The following is a 19896-nucleotide window of genomic DNA, read 5'->3' on the forward strand; positions in this document are numbered from 1 at the left end:
AAACATGCTAATGCCTGATTTCATATGATGCTTTTCATTTATTATATGTGTTTTGACCCATTTTGGCAGAACAGTTAAAAATAACCAAAGGTTAGAAATAACTATTTATTATTAAAATAATGTAAAAATATTTATGTCTGATTCCTGAACCATCAAAATATATCACAAAGAATTTATTCTCTAGAAAACATGGAAAAGTGCATTGTAGTGTATGAATTTGCTTAAGTTTGTGTGATAGAGTATATATATTAATAATCTTTAAAGATCTTGTTGAATATCATTCAGTGCATGTGTAAGTCTTCTTATTTTATTTTCCATAGCTTTTTTATTGTTTGCCGTTTCCTGCAGAAGCTGCCGCATTTCTTCTTCAACACAGTAAACCTGGAAGAGCACATGGAGATCAAAAATAATTCTTGCTTTTCCTTAATATCCCTAAACCCGTATAATCTTGGCAATTTTTAACACTGATAAGCAGTGCAAGAGCTATACGCTTATGTTTAAATAAGCAATGCTCGACTGTTGACACTGAATGCAGTAGCAGAATTTTGCTTTAAAAAGAAAGTATTAATTTGCTAGGAGACAATGTATCAAAACCAAAATACCTACTACGCAGAAGCAGCACCAGGACGCAGTACATGACAGGAACAGTAACTGTTAACACTGGCACAGGTGCATTAAATGGATTATCTGGCATAATCATCATTATTCTTGCATGTCTAGATTAGGAAGTGTTTAGGTATACGACTCCTAACAGCTACATAGCATGCAACTTTCCTTGAATACAGAACCTCATGATGATGCAGTTCTAGAGATTTTCTTGCTGTGGAAAGATCGAGTTAGACTAGACCACGGCTGTTTCCATCCAGAGATTAGCCAGATAGATATAAATGGGTGACTTCCAAGCACCACTGTTGTACCAGCTGTACAATAAAAATGCATGTACAGTAAACATAAATTTAGTATTAAAATTACTTTTTCATTTGCTGCTTCAATTTGTTTTTCCTTTTCATTTGCCAGCTGCAATAGTTCTTCCTGATGAGCTGCCAACATTGACTCAAGTTGTTTTCTAAAAGCATCATCCATTTCATGAAGCTTTTCCACAGCAATCCTAAAAAATGATTAAAAAAAAAATTCCCAGTCATGCAAACAACTGAAGTATTTTGCTTTGCCCAATTCTGCCTTTGATAAGGTTTAAAAAACATAGGCAAGAAGACAATTATTTCAATATCTAGCATCAGAAGACATCCTGTTTTCTCAAGTACGTGTTCTAGTTTTATGCGCTGTGTTTAGGGCTTCTGGCATTCCTCTCAGAAGAAGCATTTAATCACTAGCAAAGGATATGAAGATTCAGACTTGCTACTGTCAACATGGATAAGAACTCCACCTGTTTTCCAACATCTACTTATGCTTTTGCTCCTGAGAAGTCAATGACTGAATTATGCAATCCTGTAAACAGCCTGTAAGCTCGTGTCTCACAGAAATAGAAGTGTGTCTGTTTCACACTAGTAGCGAAGCATTTCTGTGACTCCAAGCAAATTCTGCTTTTAGGAGATAATTCGAAAATACATAGCAACAGAAAGCAAGGCAAATTATTCCACTATACAATTAATTTACACCAAAATTCTGAAACAAAACAGATTTAGGAGAAAATTTCAGTTTCATTACTGATCTTCCAACAATTCCAAAACCTAGTACTATTGACTATTTAAGGTGGTCGGTTTTTTATTTGTGGGTTTTTTGTTTGTTGTTGTTTGGTTTTTTTGGGTTTTGTTGTTGTTGTACCTTGTACCTGTGTAATACCTTGACCATCAAGGTATTTTCTTTCATTTATTAATCAGATGACCTTGCTTAAAATAATAGTGAATGTAATTAATCAAAGTGTTTAATTTAAAAATGTAAAGCAAAAAACCTTAGTCATACTAGCCTATTCCTTCAGTAACAGTGTGGTTATCACTGCTAGATAAATACGCAGTCTTATTAAGTAGCTAATCTTTTCTTAAGAATAGTTGGGAGGAAGGAATTAAAATAAGAGAAAAGGGCCAAAGAATAAAGTAGAAATCACACTAACAATCTAAGCTCATATATCTGAGCATTTTCTAAGCCCCTGACTATTTTGTGTGTTATGAGTATTTGTTTCTGTATCATCTCATATTTACTATTAACTGCTCAAAAAAATTGACAGTACAAGAGAAATAATAAAAGAAATTAAAAACCTGTTGCTACTTGTATGGGAAGAGGATGACAGGTAACTTATAAACAGTCTGTTTGTCACAGACTGAAGTATTTATTAGCATTGTTGTGATAAGTACTGAGGATCTGTCCTCAATTTCCTACACAGCCTGCGAGATGTTTTCATCATTCCGCTCAGACATCTGTGAAGCACTGTGGCCTCTTTTGTAAGCCCAAATGCCAACCACAGTTGCTTGGCTTGACAACTTGATTTGTCCCATGCATCCTGGTCAGCAGCTAGAAGGCTGATAGGCTCATGCTCAAAGAAACCCAGCTACAGACTGTGAGACTGTGCCTCACATGCACGAGCATCTTCACTGCATGACTCCAGCCAGCATCTGTGATGACTGTATTAAGAGTCCCTATCACGTAAGCGGAGTTTCTTCACAGAGGTAAACCAAAAGCATTGTGGCGGAATGGGCATCCTAGGGCGGAATGAGTGTAGGCTCCAATTATTTTCAAAGAAAATGGGAACACAGCTAAGAAGTTTAAAGGACGAATGCTGTAACTGAATGCTAGTTCCATGAAGGAAGTCACCTGTATAGCAAGAATTACTTCTAGGCACACACAATTTGCAGCAACCGGGTTCACCAAGTACTTAAAAAGGTATTACACATTCTTTCACCATATAAGCAAACATTTTTATATACTTGCTAACAGTGCAACTCTACACTAACTGACCAGTCACAAAATAAGCTATTAAGGTGTTCACCTCTGAGTTTGAAGACTTTTATTTCTCTCTTCAATCAGCTTCTTCTCTTTGATATCAAAGCTCTCCTTCATTTGTTTAACCTGCACCTCCAGCTGACTTAACAGCTCTCCTTTACCTTGCCACTTCTTTTTCAGTGCACTAAAAATAAAATGCACATATTTACAATGAATGCAGATACCCATTCTTAGGAGGGCGGAAAAGAAGTTTTCCATTTTTCCACATTTTTGTGGGTTTCAATAGCAAGCAAGTACTCTCTGAACACAGAATAACTTCACAGCAGTGTTGCATAGTATGATGATCCCAAAGAATTATTGCCATTTGTATGTACTACCTGTGTACATTCTTAATGTCATCAAGTTCTACTTCTTTTTCTTCTAGCAGTTGCTTTAATTCCTCTTTTCTTTCATTTTGCCTTTCTAATTTTTCCATTAGCTCTTCAAATTCAGCAGCTTTTTCATCCAACTGCACCTGAAAAAACTTCTGAGCTTCCAGATTTTCTTCATGCTGTTTTTTGATTTGTTTCTCTTTTTCTTGTAAGCCCTTTAGAAGATAAACCTTTTAGAACACATAAACTCCCTTCATTTTAATTTTATTGTTAAAACCCTTTAAGAGTGCCCAGTTAGTCTATGCTGGAATAAAGCAGAGATGGACATGTGAAAGTTTACTCTTCTAAACGTAGTATTATAATATAAAAAATACTTAGTAAAGTGATAGCCAGTTAAATAATCTGAAAGAAGTCAGAATTAAAAAAAAAAAAAAAAATCAAAACTTGATGAAAATTTGAAATTGAAATCTGAAACTGAAAGCAAATTAAGAAAAAAGTTATTTAGAACTCTAACACAACAACTTATTCTACATACACAAATCGCCGAGCTCACATTCTGTTACATAGCTAGAAGTTTTATAAGTAAGGCATCTAACCTTGATTGACACAACATGCTATAAAACTTTGTTTTAATTAATAAGCTAAAGCCTTAAGTCTCTAAGTAAGATGAATGGAATTAATAGAACAAAACATAGTAGGCTCTGCTGTTAAAATATTCATTTACAAGAACAAAGAGAAAAATTATTTACGTTGTAAAATAAACCCGAAGAAAACTTTTAAAATGTTTTTTTCTTTTTGTTTAAACACACAGGAAGAATTATGCTATCCTCTTTCAAAATCATTTTCAAAAATAACTTGAAGCAAGGCAAAGAGAAGAAAGTCTTTACATAAATATGGTTCAATAAGAAATTCAAAAGTAGTCTCTGTACATCAAGTTAATACAAGGCCCTCTTCTGCTCTCAGTAAAATCAGTTGCCACTGACAGCTTGATTGTGCTTTCTGAGTTGGTAAACTAGGAGAGCAGAGCCAGCTTTCATTACAGCATTTCCAGTAACTTTCACTGCAAGTCTTAATTTTAGCTAAGCACACAAATTGTCAGACATGGCACTTACTTCTTTTAATCTCCTAATTGTTTCTGTCTGATCGTCCACTATTTTGTTTTTAATTTTTATAGTATCACTGTCCTGTTCCTTTTGCTTTTTTAACATCTCAATCTCGTTGGTTAAAACTTCAATTTTTGCCTCCAGTTTTCCCCGATCTTGAGCAAGATGAGCTCCTAGATAAAACAGGATATTCACACTACAGTACTCATTTTACAGATGACTTCAAGATGTATAAAGTTGGGGGTGTGGGGGAGGCGAAGGTAAGAACCACCTTAAAAACCAAACATGATCATTTCACCCACTGGAGACACTGTAGGGCTTTAACTTGTAGGTAGGTAACACTTAAGAGGAAATGTAGAACTGAAGGTCTGTATTTTATCCTTTGAAAACTTCTCTGATAGAAGTCAACAGTAATTCTTACAGACCCAGCCAATCTTCAAAAAGCCCACAAGATGGTGCAGAGTCACATGAATCAGGGAAAAATTAAAAAAGCCCAAGATTTTTTTCACCCAGTATTTAACACGTCTTTTTTTTTTTTTTAAGATATATACTGAAATTTTCATATTAGACTTATCTGATAGACAAGTAGCATTACATAACGCTATTTACAAATCCTTGTTGTCTTTGTATAACATCATAGTATTTTTTGACATTTTGAGGAAACAGAAAAACTGTCTTCGCAACTAACTCCCACAATGGCTGTTACAGTTCCTATAATGGCCTGCATACTACAGAAGATCTATTTTTTGCACATCATCTTTACAACTGGGTAAGATCAACAAGGCATCCAGAGACCTTGTCATGATTACGACTATACTGGAGTGTTTATTTGAAAGGTATGACATTGACCACCACCATTTTTTCTGCAAAGGAAAAAAAAAAAAATATACTATTTTACCTTGTTGTGCCAACTCCTGCCCCCATATTTTTCTTTCCATTTTTAACCCATCAATGACAGATTCCTGGGCTGTCAGCTGAGAAATAAGTTTTCCATTTTCCTTTTTCAGAAGTTCAACCTGAACAGTCTTCTGTTTGTCCTCCTCAATCACAGTTTCAAGTTCTCCAGTTCGACACTATATGAATGAACATTGGAAGAAGATAATAACATCCTTTAGAACACGTATGCAAAATTTCAAATCAATACTAAGCAGCTAGGAAAGTAATACTTATATACAGCGAATTAAGTTAACAGAGACATATTCTGCTTGTATACAGGGTTCTATCTGCACCTCTTCCCAGTAATGAAACACAAATGTTTGCTTCAAATAGACATAGTTCAATCCCAGAAAACTGTAAAGCTGATTTCTAAGTAGCCACCTTAAATTATCAATTCTGTTATAAAAACCTGTTTAGAATTATAAATGCAGAAGTCAAAAAAAAGAGAAACAAAAAGTCAAGGTATTAGAAACCAAATCAAAAGAAAACGGACTTCTGCCGGGACAAATTTCCACTTCCCATGATAAAGATTTATCTGCAGTTATGCAGGCTACTTTTTGTTTTTATACAGCTATTTAATACAGCTATTTTTAAATTTTGTTTTTAGCAGCATCACTGACTGGCAGAATCCTGTCCTGTATAGCAACACAAATGTTTGGACACGCCAACTGCAACATGTAGGGAGAAGATTAGAAACAGGCGTGTGCAGGGGTTGTACCGCACAGAAGTTTTAACATAAAGGTAGATTGGATATATACATGGACTGGATCACATGACAGTTTAAAAGTTACGTTCCTAAGATTTTAAAGAATTATGAGCTACGTAGTACTGTAATATGTTGCCATACGATGATCAGTAGTGTAAGATAAAGCAACTGTGCCCACAGTATTTGAGATAAAAATTAGACAATTAGTAGATAATGACTAATACTGCCAATTTTATGCAACTCTCAGAGATATTAAGCTGCTAATAACTACACTTGATTATTTGTCCAATTTAATTTTTACTTCACATACAGTGATCACTGCAGAACCATATTCCATTACCTGAATATATAGAAACTGCTAGCACTCACAAGGTGAGGAGTGCACTTCTGATGACATAAACGAGTCTAGATTTTGCTATATGGGGAGCAGTGTTTGTGAGAAATAGAAGTGCAAGATGTAAGAATAAAGGCTGATGTAGAGTATTAAGTTTTAGTGTAACAGGAAAAATGCATCTTTCAGTCAATCTACCTTATATGGAACTGTTACTTTTATAGATAAAATACTGCCCAAAAAATCATATAAGTAGTTGAAATGTTTTGAAACAAGTACCTTTAGGTTTGCTGTAGCTTCTTCATTTGATTTTGTTAATTCTGCAATCTTTGCTTTCTGTTCTTTCACTATACTTGTCAGGTCTTGGATCAGACTTGCCATGTCTTTTTCCTTTTGCTCAAACTCAAAGAGGGCTCGTTTATGTTCAACTAGATCAGCAGCAACATTTTCAAAACCTTCTTTTACCTAAAGTTTTGTAAGATACAACTTTGAAAATGCTAACATTTGGAAAAAGTGTGTATACATACACACAAATGACAACTGGATTTCAAATAAAGGAAGAAATAGAAGTTCATGAACAGTATGTGAAATTAGTGAATATCTGAAACTAGTTTTCTACCAGTTTGTTGGTGATACTTCAACTAAAAAAACCCACTTGGTTCTGCTCAGCTACAAATTTGTAAAAAAAAAAAACAAACAAAAAAACAAAACCAAAACAAAAGCCCAAACAAACTGGAAAAAAAATAATTCACGAGTAGATGGGACACAGAGCAGAAAAAACATACCTTGAGAAATGAAAACAATGCCTTAATTTAATCTCATTACTAAGATAAACATTAAAGTCTGGAAAGAACTTAAAATTAAATGTTTTCTTTTCTTTCCCCTCTTCTCCCATGTATCCAACCAATTTAAAATTAAGAAAACCAAGTTTAAGTGAAGGTGAAGCATTTAAAATTTTATTTCACTTAACTTATAAAATAATGTGAACACAAGCGATGCAAATAATTTGTCTATGGAATTTAGTATGCAGGTTTTGCATCTGAATTTCAAAATGCATTCACAAAATTGAATTTTGAAAAGTTAAACAATAGGGAACTTTCATTATCAAATACTCTACTATATATGTAACCATAACCTTATCAAAACACAGTGAGAGTTTTTACAATAATTTAACATATTCTAATAGACAGTCAACATCTTTTAAAAGAAGAAATTAATACCACCAGATAGTTTTTCTACTTTCTTTTGATTAACTTTTACTTAGGAACAAAAATGCAGGTTTGTCTCTTCTTTGGAGTGCTGGCTTCGCATTTGGTGTCTATGTTCTAACCATTGATATTTCAACACTTACTACCAGTACTTTTAGATGAATTCTTGTAACAAAGATCTTAAGGATCAAAAGAAAAAAACCCCCAAACCAAAACACTCCCCCATCACCCCCCCCAACTCAATACATTTAAGAGAACTACAACTCCACCTAGTTGTCTTAGTCGTACCTCTTTAAACCTTTTTGCTTCAATAGTTAAGGCTAAACGAAATTCATCTTCTAAATCTTTGTACTTCTGGTTTAACATATTAATTTTCTCCTGAAATTCTTTAACACGCTGTTCATGCCTCTGCTCTTCTTTAGCTACTTCTTTTGACAAAGCATCTTGAAATTCGGGTCCATTTAAAGCAACTCGGGTTTCAAGTTCTTTCCTGAAGTTACCAAACATAAACTTGAGACAAGAACTCCGGTATGTCACAATGCTGTTTCAATTAATTTCCTTAATATTTCTTAAAGAGGATAATAAGTTACATAATAAGTGGGATAAATTCCTTAGTTTCGCAGACAGATTTCAGTCTTCTATGACAATGGCCCTGGGATTAGGAAAAGTATGTTGACTACTATTAAAACAACCAAAGGAATAACCTTACTTTTAAATTAAAACTTTTGTTTGTTTTAATTTAAATTTTGTTTGAATTTCAATTATTCAGTTGTTCTTTTGCTGTTAGTTAGCATTTGTTTGCTTTGCTGTTAACAAAGACCTGGAAGACACACTGGAATCAGGGAAAACCAGTCATTCTCTTCACCCTCACCCAACAGCTGTTGCTTCTCACTCAGACCCAAAACCTGAAAAGCAGCAGCAACAGGGACTTACAGGGTTCCAGGATAAGCCTCCTTCCTGTTTGGAAGCATCCCTATAGGAGAATGATGATGCAACAGACCCTGTACTTGAAGACTATTCTGTTCATCTACTTTAAAGCACAAACACAAAACAGATCCCCTGTCCTTCACATTACATCTTTTGGAGATTTATGAGACAATAATTGGAAGTTCTCAGAACACAGCTATCAGATTCTTCCCATCTAAACCTGCAGTTATCTTGGTATCTGAATACATTTATCCTTGCAAAATTTAGCAAGTATAACCTGCTTATTCTATTAATAACCTCCTTCACATACTAGTATACCACATACCACTTGTTGCTTTAGTTTGTACACATACTGGATTGTATTAGCGAAACAATGTAGAACTTATGTTCAAGTATTCTGCAAAACAAGGAAATTTTGCGCGGAAAGAGGAAAACAGCCGGGCAATCTACCCAACCACCCACCCTAAAGCAAGATACTGTAGAAGCTGACTTTTTTTTTAACCCGTGTTATTGTAGTATATGCAGATCTTCAGATAATAATTCAAGTGTGATTTTATTTTTAGATGATTATTTCCTGGATTAAAGATCAAATATTTAAAATAAAAAGTTCAGCCATGTAATAAGACAAGAACCTATCAAACGAAAGGCCAGAAGAACATAGTTGCCTGTGTGCACTTACGACTCAGGAACCTACAAGATATGAAGGTAGTCTTAAATGAGCAAGAAAATGTGTGGGAAGACATCTACATTTCTACAAATACCATCTCTGCCATTAAAAAACAAAACCACACCCATACTTTGCAGAACGCATTTTAACACAACATGTTTGCAACACTAGCATCTCATTTCTTTGTTAAAAGAAAATAGAAGACCGCATACCTTTGCTCTTGCTCTCTTACTATAAGAAGTTCATGTAGTTGTTTTACCTTCTCCTTCTGTTGTCGAAAGGATATTCGAAGTAGCTGTACTTCTCGTTCATTTGCTGATGCTTTAAGCTCTGCTTCTTGCACCTGTTTCATCTGTGTAAAATTCATAAGAGAGGAACAAGATTTTCTTAAAGCTGTAATCCATTTTTCATGTCTTATACTAGAATACAGAGGAACAGGTACTTTATTAAAATTTTATACATGTCTGCCTGGGCCATTATGTTTACAGCATGCTCCACAACTCTTAGTACTTTTCACAAAAGTTTTATGGAATTTTATTATGTCACCTAACCCAAGACAAAGGAAGGAAGGTGGCTTTTTTTGTTTTGCGGTTTGGTGTTTGGTTTGTTTTTTTTTTTTTTTACTTAATATATTTTGTTACACTTGCAGAAGTTTTAAGACAACAGGTTTAAAATTAAGTCTTAGCCTAACTTACTACAACACAAAAAAAAAGCAACTTTCATGAAGAATCAAGGACTTTTACTTAATTTATAAAGAACTTGAAAGTGTCCTGCAGAAGTGGAACAAGTGTATTGGCACAATGATTTCCTTCATTTCAAACTCTCATATTGTAACGCTTGTATCAATTTCAGGCAAAACATTTTTAAAGGTATTCTATTTTTTTTTTTTTAACACTCCAGTTACAAAAATCTCCATCTTTCTGAATTTTACAGCTTAAAGTTGCTTAACAGAGCTGCTTTCTAATGATTTTGCAAAAAATGGAGAATCAATATAAACAGCAGGTGGCATACTTCACTTTTTCCATTTGGTGCAAGCTTTTATGAATAATTCTATTTTACAATTTTAAGCCTTTTACATAAAAACCTGTCTCTTCTGACTCAACAAGTAGGAAAAAAAATGAAAAAAGTTATTAAAAAGGTTTTAATTACTCATGAAATGGCAATTCAGAGTCAAGACACTTCAGAAGGCTGCAAGTTAGAACATATAACAGAAACAGCAGAGGTGATGTTAATGGAGATATTCTTACTCCTAATCATTGGTTGTAACATTCATCTCAATCCTTTTGTGCTCAAGCAGTGAGCAGTAACTAAACTATCTTGTCAATGTGTCCTCCTAAGCAAAGCAAATCGTCTCCATATTCTGTACTTACACAATTCTAATCCCTTTGCTTTCTACAGTATCAAATCTGTGAATGGTTAATGGACTATTCAAGATTATTCCAAGTGTCAGTTACCTAATGGCAGAACTAGAACGCAACATGAACAACCCAGTTTACTTTCTAACTCTCACAAGAAAACAAAAAACACCCCAACTCTGACAAAACAAAAAAGACCACTTAAAAAAAAATTCTACATCTGTTTTCTTTCAGAATTCCATCACAACTGTCTCCTCAACTTGATTTTTGAACAATTAAAATGAAAAATAAAAAATTTTTAAAAAGCTGTATGGAATGTCCTGCACTTACAAATAAAACACTAGAAACAATGTTTATCATCTTCTGCAATGTCCCTTAAGATACATAAGTGCTGCTGCATGTTATGAATTCCAGAGGTAAAGTTCATACAGTAACTTCAGTTGTACAATTGTTGTAAGGCTTGAGTATGAATCCAAGTTCTCATGTTCTACATGTTAAGCCTCTCCATGAGTAACACTGAGACGCAACCCACTGTATTGCTGTTGTTTTGTGGATGAAGTGAAGAAATTATCTCCTAAATTAAATCACTTAACAAAAATTTCAAGTGAGAACACATACAAATTTAAAGACTGCCAGAAAACAGGGTACACATTTAGATGCATAGTAACTTACTTATCTTCCATCCCTTAAAGAAGCAATCTAGTAATGTTGACTGAAATCCTTAAACAGTGACTACCTAGAGTAACTGTAATTTACCACTCAAGCTAACTACCAATGTGCACTATGAGAAAGCTCTATAAAATAGTCTAGAAGTTAGAGTTGACAAAAATAGTTCAAAGGTATATTAAGTCTGAATGTTCAAAAAGACAATTTAGTTTCTAGAGTATCGTGATTATTCTTTGAAAGATAATTATTAAAGACTATTTGCTACAGGATCTTAAAGACAGAAACAAAGACCTTCCCTTAATAAAGTTTTGCAGTTAATAAAAATGATGCCACTTCTGTCAAACGGGATGACTTATTTCTACAAGCTTATTAAAGGAAAAATAAAGGATTCAATGTCTGTAAGCGGATGCTTCCAGTGACACAGAAATAGGTTGATATAGGAATACAATTAAACAAGATGAGTAGATATTGGAGGATGCAGCATTTGGCCACTGAAAATTCACCAATTAATTATTCAGCCAGAAACAGTGGCAGTATCTGGTCCAGCATCTTGATCTTATGTATTTGTATATTGAAAAAAGTGCCTCTGACAACAAAAGCATCATTATCTTCTCCAGCCGTAAAAACAAAACCAAGAAGTCCCAAGCAAACAAACAAACAAACCCCAAAACAGCCAGAATTAGTTCTCAGCAATTACTGTTTTGTTCTGGTTGCAGTTAAAAGCATCTAATTCTTTAAATCAGCAAAACAAACAGAACCACCAGATTTCCATCCTGCTAGCAAGATCTTCAATGATTTCAGCAACATTTTAAAAAACCCTTGTCTTTGCTACTGTGTATTTTCAGAAAATATCAACTCTCCATGTTAAGTACATGGGACTTATTCTCCTTTAGAGAGAGGAAAGGAGGTTCTCCTCTTCTCTCTTAAGGCTGTATCACACGACATACTTCTATTTATAAAATACATTAATTGACAATTAAAATGAGTACTTGTTATTAACTACTACAATGTAGAAAAAAGAGCCCTAGCTTTTATTGTGGAAAACTCAGACTTAAAGCTTGTAAAATCTAGTGTTTCTTAATATCTAGGTCTATAGTAGCCATCCTGTTGCCACTGTACTATTTACTCATGAAAAATACTTACCTCTATTGTTCGTTGCTGCAATCTCTGCGCCTCCATCTTGGATAGTGTTTCTTCTAAAGCTTGCATGGCCTTCTGATGTTCAGCTTCTTTATTTCTTGCCTGATTTAACTCATTAGTAAGTCTTTCAGTTTCACCTTTCAGCTGCTGGACATCTGCTTGCAGTCTTGTTTTAACATCTCTCTCTTTCAATATCAATTCCTTTAACCTGAGAATAAATGCAATAAAGTTGTATTACAAACATTTTAGTGTTTAGTTTGATGCCAAGTACCTTGAGAAAGAGACATTAGTAAGTGTTGTAGCACCATATCTGGTTCTTCGCTGAGTTTTACTATTTACAGCACTGTCAGGTAAAACTGTTGAAATATTACTGAAGTCACGTGTAACATTACTATATGGAGCTTCATTTTAAAAGAAACTAAGCTGGAGACAACCTCATAGCTAGGTCTTCAAGTAAATGACATTCCAGTATCATTTGGCTTTATATAGAAGTTGAACATATAGTATCAATTTGTAATTTAAGAATTTTCTTTAGAAAACTTTGAAATATCTTTAAATACTCTAATAATTTCTGATATAAGATCTATCTCAATAAACCTCTTATCCAAGGTGGTAACAAACAAATGCGCAAAGTGAATCTAAAACAAGAAGAAAAAAGGGGGAATAATCACAGTCAGTCATGGATAGTAACTCAGGAAGCATTTGGCTTGTTTCTTCCTTACACAAAGAAAATGCGCCGCTGATAAATACAATGCAGTTAAGAAAAAGGTATGTATAGGTGGAAAGGGACATTGGGAGTTGGAAGCTGAAAGTATAATATGAGACAGCTGCTAGAGCTTCATCCGAAAAGAGAAAGTACAACTATGATACAGACTGCTTGGAAAGTAACAGCTAGAAATGGAGGTAAGTGACATACTGATAATGCTCTGAGACAAGAACAGGAAAAGAGCTGCAGAAAGGAATTTCATTAGGTAATACCAAAAGAAATTCTAGCACTATTTCTTGATGCATTGTTTTCCATGTATATTGTTTAAAGATGTTATCGTTTCTTAAGCCTATAAATTGAATTGCCTTGAATTAGGAAAAAACAAATCAAACTCTTCTACTAGAGCACTCTGTTCCCCTACCTGTCTGTAGTGTACACAGCCATACTCTGAATATTTTTTTCTTCTTTTGCGTGTTTCTGTAGCTCTTTGACATGCTCTATTAATTTCTTCTCTGCTTGCTCTGCTTTCCACCTCCTTTCTTTCTCCTGATCCAGTTCTTGAATCAGCACCTTAGCAAGAATGTGGTAAGCATCAACTTACTAAGAAACATTCAGATTTAGCCCAAAATGACAAACAATATTCATAATTGTAGATTCTTTTGTCCTTCTGGAATTCACAGATGACAGAGGAGACTGCAAGCGACCAGGCCAAAAAAAACCATAAAAGTGAAATAAAATAAATTCTCTTCCAGCTGACACTACAAGAACTCCACTATTTTTTGAAACTATCTACACACAATTATTTTTTGTCACCTCCGATTTTAAAGTTTCACCAGGAGACATATGCTTGGCTCCAGGTGAAGACACATTCATATTTAACTTGAAATGATGCAAAACATACTCGGTATGTTGATTCCTCTGTGGCATTTGAATTAATTTCTTCTACTTTTTCTGTATTGCTTTGTCTTCCAGTTAATATTTCAGCTTTTCTTCCCACTACTTCCAAGTCTTGAGTATTCGATGATGAATTGAGATGAGAGTCTCTCTGACTGGAGTGTGGACACTTTGAGGAGCTCTTCTCTTCCCTATAATAGCAGGACATCAAGGTATATTTATGAATATGCAGAGTTTAAACAGTAACAGGGATTCAGACATTTTTACAGGACAAAATTTCACAGTTCTGTGTAGAAGTTGAATTGTACAGAGTTCACAGCCACACAGAAAATAATTTGCAAACGAATCATAAAACAAACAGCTAAATTAAAATCTTCAGCTGTAAAAAAAAGAAGTACTACTAGTAGGTGCTATCTAAAAAAATCTTATGATCACGTAGATATGAAGCAATTTTAGAGAAGCAGAGTAGCTGTTGAGCTGTAGTGGCTGCCTAAACTAATATATTCTAACTTACATCATCTTCTATTCATCACTTGATATTTACTATATAAATCAAACAAATTACTATGGCATCCTCAATTTCATCACAAAATATGGACAGTTATATTCTTGGCCATTGTTCTGACACCAGAAATCTTTTATTTTTTAATGACTCAATTCTTTTGTCTGTGGAGAATTCTTCTGTCATCACAATTTAAAACAAACTTGAAAATATAAGCTGTTAGAATTCTGTGTGTGTTTTGGAATCTTCAGTTCAATTTCCTTTTCACCTAAAGAAAAAAAAATGTTCATATAGGGAAATGACTGAGTGAAGCCTCAGTAGCTAATAACGTTTAGAGCATTATTAACAGAGCTAATTTACCCAACTTACCACTTTCAGCAAAATGTTTCAAGTCAAACTACGTGCATTCTGACAATATTCAGCTTAATTCATTTTGGCTTTATATGGCAAACATTGAGATACCTGTCAGTTATTTTGTTCTTAAGATGATTCACGTGACACCTAGTAGATAAAGTAGTTCTACGGTACATAGGGATCTTGCTTCTTTTCACAACCTTTCTGATGTTCTCTTTCCCACTATCATTTTCGCTCTCAGAAGTTGGATCAGTGTCTCTCTTAGCTTTGAGAACATTTGGAGGTATTTCCTTTCTTGAGGTATCAGATACCTAAGAACAGATTGAAGTTTTATCTATATGTTTTACAATTTCCAATTGGCTAAATTCTAACACTTATTCAGGTGCTATTTTTAAAGGTCACACAAAATTATTTTGACAGAAAAGTTAATAATTGCTTCCAAACAACCCCTTCCCTCCTTGCTAAAACATTTCATTGTTTTAAAGATAAAATAAACCCAACAGAACAGCATGCTTGAGAACATACAGTTGTATCTTTTTGAAATACCTGAAGTTTGGCAAAATCCTTAGTCACAGAAGCTTGGTGCAAAATGTAAAACAAATACAGCACTTAAAACCAAAAAAAGCCTTGCAAACATGCAAGGTATGCCTCAAGCTGTTACAAAAACATACCTGACAAAAATATCAGACCAACTTAAAATTAATTTTCACCAACTCTATAATCCAGATATTCTGCTGCATTTCGTATTTTATTCTGGTTCAGTTACTGTATTGATGGCTTCAGGGTGAAAAACAGAAAACTATTTTCTAATATAATATGATCAGATAGCTCTCCTAGTCCCATGCCCTATAGTTTTTATTCAGTATGAAAGTTTTTGTGATTCGAAGTGCAATCTTCAGTTTTAAAGACTTGGGTTTATTTTATTCACATTTTCTCAAAATTGTTAAGAGCACATTAGCACGAAGTCAGCACATACATACTAGCAGAAATGCTCCAGTCTGTCCCAGCAAACTTTTGCAATATCAAAAGTTACACTTCATTTTACAAACAAAACTTTCTATGCAATCACAGAAAAAAAACATTCACCTTTTGCAGTATCTCGGAAATTTGATCTTCTATTTTTTTAATCCTTATCTCACTGTATATTTTATCAAGTTCGGCCTTCTCTGGTTCTGAAGATGAGACAGGCTCTGTAGAGGAGCTGATGGCACTTTGTACTGGTATTCTCGTACGCTGACGAAAATGAGCTAATGCCTGGTCGATATGCGGTGTCACCACTGGTAACGTAACATAGGTCTATGGAAAGGAAAGACAACCCTTGTAACATTAATGTTGCCTGCAGTATAAAAATGTAATGCATCAATCTTAAAAATCAGGACACACAAACGATGGCACCTGTTCTGTGGATGAGGGGCACCCAGATGAAACCAAACAGCCCAAAATATCTTCTAAACACTGCAAATCTGAACGGTTTTCTTCTGCTGGGTCCACTGGTTCACCAGAAATTTTTCTTCCATCTAGAGCAGTTAGCTGGGGCAACATCTGAAGAACAGTTTCTCTATAACCTTGAGGAAAAGACTATATTTAAATTGAAACTAATCTCCAAAGGAGATGTCTTGTTTATTTTAGGTACCCCATGATATTAAATTATTCATTGCATTTTTAATAGAAGAAAAAAAGTAGCAAGTTATCTACAAGTGACTCAGCTTTTCCCACCCATAAGGCTTTCAACAGACAACATTACAAAACAAATTGGCAAGCTGCCTGCCTAGTCCTGGTCTACACAGGGATTCCCCTGCCACTATCAGCACACTTCAATTGCACAGACAACCTTTTAGTATCAGCCTACTTACTGCACCAAAATAGTTGTATCAAGTGCAAGGATAAAAAAACGTAATGAAGAGGCAAGTTCAGGAAGGGCTTAGATGACTTCATCCTTTTTCAGTGAATGAAATAAGGTGTTATGAAACTGTAAGGCACTGAAGTTAAATTTCTTTAATAGAATTTGTGCTTCTGAACATTGCAGTTTCAAAAGTAAGTGCCACCAAAGAGGCAGAATAAAGAGGTATGTAAACACTTACAGAAGAAAACTAGTGGAATATTCTAAGTTATCCAGATAACTTTAATAGTCCTGTTACCTCTGCCATGGTGCCTGAACACATCTGTAAAACTTGTTCATGGGTGCTTTTGAAAATATTGCCTCAGACCTTATTTGGCTTCCCTCAATTATCTCTGAGGTTTCTTTCCAAGAACTGTACACATATTACACCTTTATCAGTTACATGCTAATGATATGGTTGTTATTTTGTATTACTGTAATTTCTACTCTTCTCTCTTTTAATGAGATTATCTTTGAGGTGTCCCAAAAGTATCAATCCTCCACTTCTTCGTTTGTGTATGAGGGGAAAATCTCCTACAGGAAGATAGAAAACAAACAAAATCTGCAGCAAAACAGGATGCTACAGTTTGATTTGTTTGAACACAGGGTGTAACATTTGAGCTGCGTGAAAATGCACTCCCAAACCAGCTCTAGGCAACACGACTCAAAGTGATGTACCCACACGCATTCCTCCAACTTGTCTCCATACTGCCTAGTGAAACTCCTGCCTACTATTTTGATGAAAATGCTAATTACTGCAGAGCATCTTGGAGTCTGTGACAGCTTACTGAAGCTGTGTGAAAGGAGGAAAGGCTAATAGTGCTTACTACTGATCTACCTTCTGTGGTCTCTGTCAGTAGAAGACCATCTTCCTCCCATGCCTGCCCTCTTTCTATATAGGTCAATATCTCTATGTACATTCTTCAAATTCTCCACTCACCCACCCAATAATACTCCTTTCCTCCTATTTCTGCAATAGTTTCTCTTCCCATGACTCTTTGTCTATCTCCCGCCTCAACCTAAAATAATATGTGAAAAGTCGAGCCTTATCAAAGCATACAACAAGTTACAATTTTGAGAATATGCCCAAGGAAAAAAAAATTTACAGAAAACAAATTAATTTTGACAGAACTTAGATTTCTGCAGGCTGGCCAGTTTATGAATGAATTTGCAATCTTCAGAATCTGGCTCACAGCTTAAGGTAAATCACTGACCTAATGAGTACAAAGTACCTACCTAACATGAGATCCATACCTGCTGTGTGACAAACTGGATTGGCTTTTCCATTTTTTTCCAGTGTCAGATTCGTCAAACAGTGCAGCCCCTTTATGCACTGAAGTAAGTGATTAATATTGTTTACACAGTTGCTGTGAAGGTCAATATGGCTAATCTTATGACTGGTTCCATGAAGGCACTGAAATCCTGAAAATTTGAGAAAAAACACAAAACAATGATTTTTGCTACAATCCTAGACTACAGGGTTTAGAACAAATGGCATCTTGTTGAAAAATATTCAATAAATAATACATCATAACTGAAATTGATATAACATTTAGCGTTTAAAGTTTTAAAGTATCAACTTTTGCTCCATGTCCTTGTCTACATGTATCATTTAACTATGGTACACTACCACACACGCTAGTTATGAGAGCTAACTTTAAAGAAACAGATTCGTTTCTAACTGTCAAGAAGCATGTAAAAATAAACAATTGGCTTGATGTTCCTTTTTATAACTAGATCATTACATAAATTGTTACCAATGATCTTTTAAATTTTCTATTACAAACTTCCTTTATTCTGTAGCTTCAAATCTTAGTTAGAAGTAACAACTGACTATTTCAATGAATAGATTTGGAAGAGAACTTCCACATCATACACAAAGTTGCATTTTTGTCCTATAAAAAGAAAACATATGACTCTTTTGGAAATGTCTTCCAAGACTATTACATTTTTCACTTCGGAAATAAGTTTGAAATGTTTATTGGACTGCTTTCTGAACAAGCTTGGCCTTGCCAAACACAGGAGAATAAATTCCAGTTCAGAACAACTCTTGATATTAGAAACCTGAAAGCTAAGAGTAGCAGCTATTGTCACCTTACGCAGTCAATTGGCTACAAAACTTACTAGAAACTTGTAAAAATACACTTGGTCAAGTTTTTCAAAATTAAAGTGAGGCAAATGCTTTTTATTGCACTGCACGTGCCACATTCACTTACCAGAGAGATCATGTATGCGATTATATGACAAATTCAGCATAGTTAAATTAAAGAGTTTTTCCAGTCCTAAACAAAATGAGAAAAAAAAGAAACGGTAAAATTTTCAGAAGAATGTTCTGCTTTCATCAAATAAAAAGCTGCAAAGTAAGCCTTTAAAAATCATAACAACAAATTATGGCAATAAACTATAATAATAATATAAAAATCAGTTTCTCCTTCTAAATGAAGGCATTTTGCTATGATAAAGCTTACAGAGACTATATAGTCCTTTTAAAATTTACATAATAATATGATTAGTAGCTCATACTAACTTCGTATAACCTTAATTGTATGCACACTTTTCAGAAGCAAGCTTTAATACAGTTCATAGAAAAGCTTCATGAGTTGCTAAATGGATAGAAATAAATACAGCAGACCCTCCACTTTCATTATCAGGTTACAGGATAAGCTTAGGGTGCGCAGATTAGTCAGGGAACTTAGCCCCTCGATCCGGCGGATTTGGTTTGATGACAGATCTAAATGCTGCAGATTCCGGAGGTGGCTGAGCCCTTCAATTCTGGCGATGCAGTTACAGTGCACGTTGAGCGTGTGCAGGTCCGAGCTCAGGGAGATCTCCAGCAAACTGCGAGGAAAAGGCACCTGCCATCAGCCGTACAACTTCATTCTCGGGCCGCTCTACCCAGCACAACACCTCTCCCCCGCCCCAGCGCCCCGCCAAGGCCGCGGCCTCCCCTCACCCCAAGGCCCCAGCTCCCCGCGCCGGCTGCAGTAGGGCAGCTGCCCCTGCGACAAGCTCCTCACCTCTTAACGCCCTTATCCATAAGGCTAAGCTCGCCGGGGATGGCGCGGTTCCCCGCCATATCGCTGGGCCGTCTGCACAAACTGCCACACCACTTCAAACTTCCCTCGCCTCCCAACGGCGGCGCTCCATGCTTTACGGCTAAGACGCAAAACCCTCACGACAACCCCCCCACAAAGCAACGCCCCCCTACCCACCTTCCTCCCTCTGCCCGCGGCGGGCACCGCGGCCGCCCCGAAGC

The 19896-nt window shown here is 35.3% G+C and overlaps 1 protein-coding gene across 1 annotated transcript; it reads right to left on the reverse strand.

Annotated features, from left to right (window-relative positions):
• Nucleotides 1-258: 258 nt before the first annotated feature.
• On the reverse strand, nt 259-19716 carry LRRCC1 (leucine rich repeat and coiled-coil centrosomal protein 1). Its single transcript, XM_010287988.1, has 19 exons — nt 19658-19716; nt 19273-19478; nt 18857-18922; nt 17895-18062; nt 16152-16326; nt 15848-16046; nt 14870-15072; nt 13913-14096; nt 13433-13581; nt 12309-12513; nt 9357-9496; nt 7839-8040; nt 6622-6807; nt 5268-5442; nt 4379-4542; nt 3273-3481; nt 2942-3079; nt 973-1108; nt 259-381 (listed from the first exon to the last, which is right to left on the reverse strand). The coding sequence occupies exons 1-19, from the start codon at nt 19714-19716 to the stop codon at nt 259-261; spliced, it is 3087 nt and encodes a 1028-aa protein (XP_010286290.1).
• Between the last annotated feature and the right edge of the window lie 180 nt (nt 19717-19896).

Source organism: Phaethon lepturus, unplaced genomic scaffold (assembly GCF_000687285.1).
Source record: "Phaethon lepturus isolate BGI_N335 unplaced genomic scaffold, ASM68728v1 scaffold50065, whole genome shotgun sequence".
Lineage (NCBI taxonomy): Eukaryota > Metazoa > Chordata > Aves > Phaethontiformes > Phaethontidae > Phaethon > Phaethon lepturus.

What these genes read in the sequence shown, in the direction of transcription:
- LRRCC1 (XM_010287988.1), bottom strand. Translation starts at nt 19,716, where the DNA reads ATGGCGGGGAACCGCGCCATCCCCGGCGAGCTTAGCCTTATGGATAAG. An exon ending in TCCAGTTTGTCACACAGCAG is followed by an intron (nt 16,327 to 17,894) that starts GTATGGATCTCA and finishes CTTTTCCTCAAG; the next exon opens with GTTATAGAGAAACTGTTCTT. An exon ending in AAGCTACAGCAAACCTAAAG is followed by an intron (nt 5,443 to 6,621) that starts GTACTTGTTTCA and finishes TCATTCATATAG; the next exon opens with TGTCGAACTGGAGAACTTGA.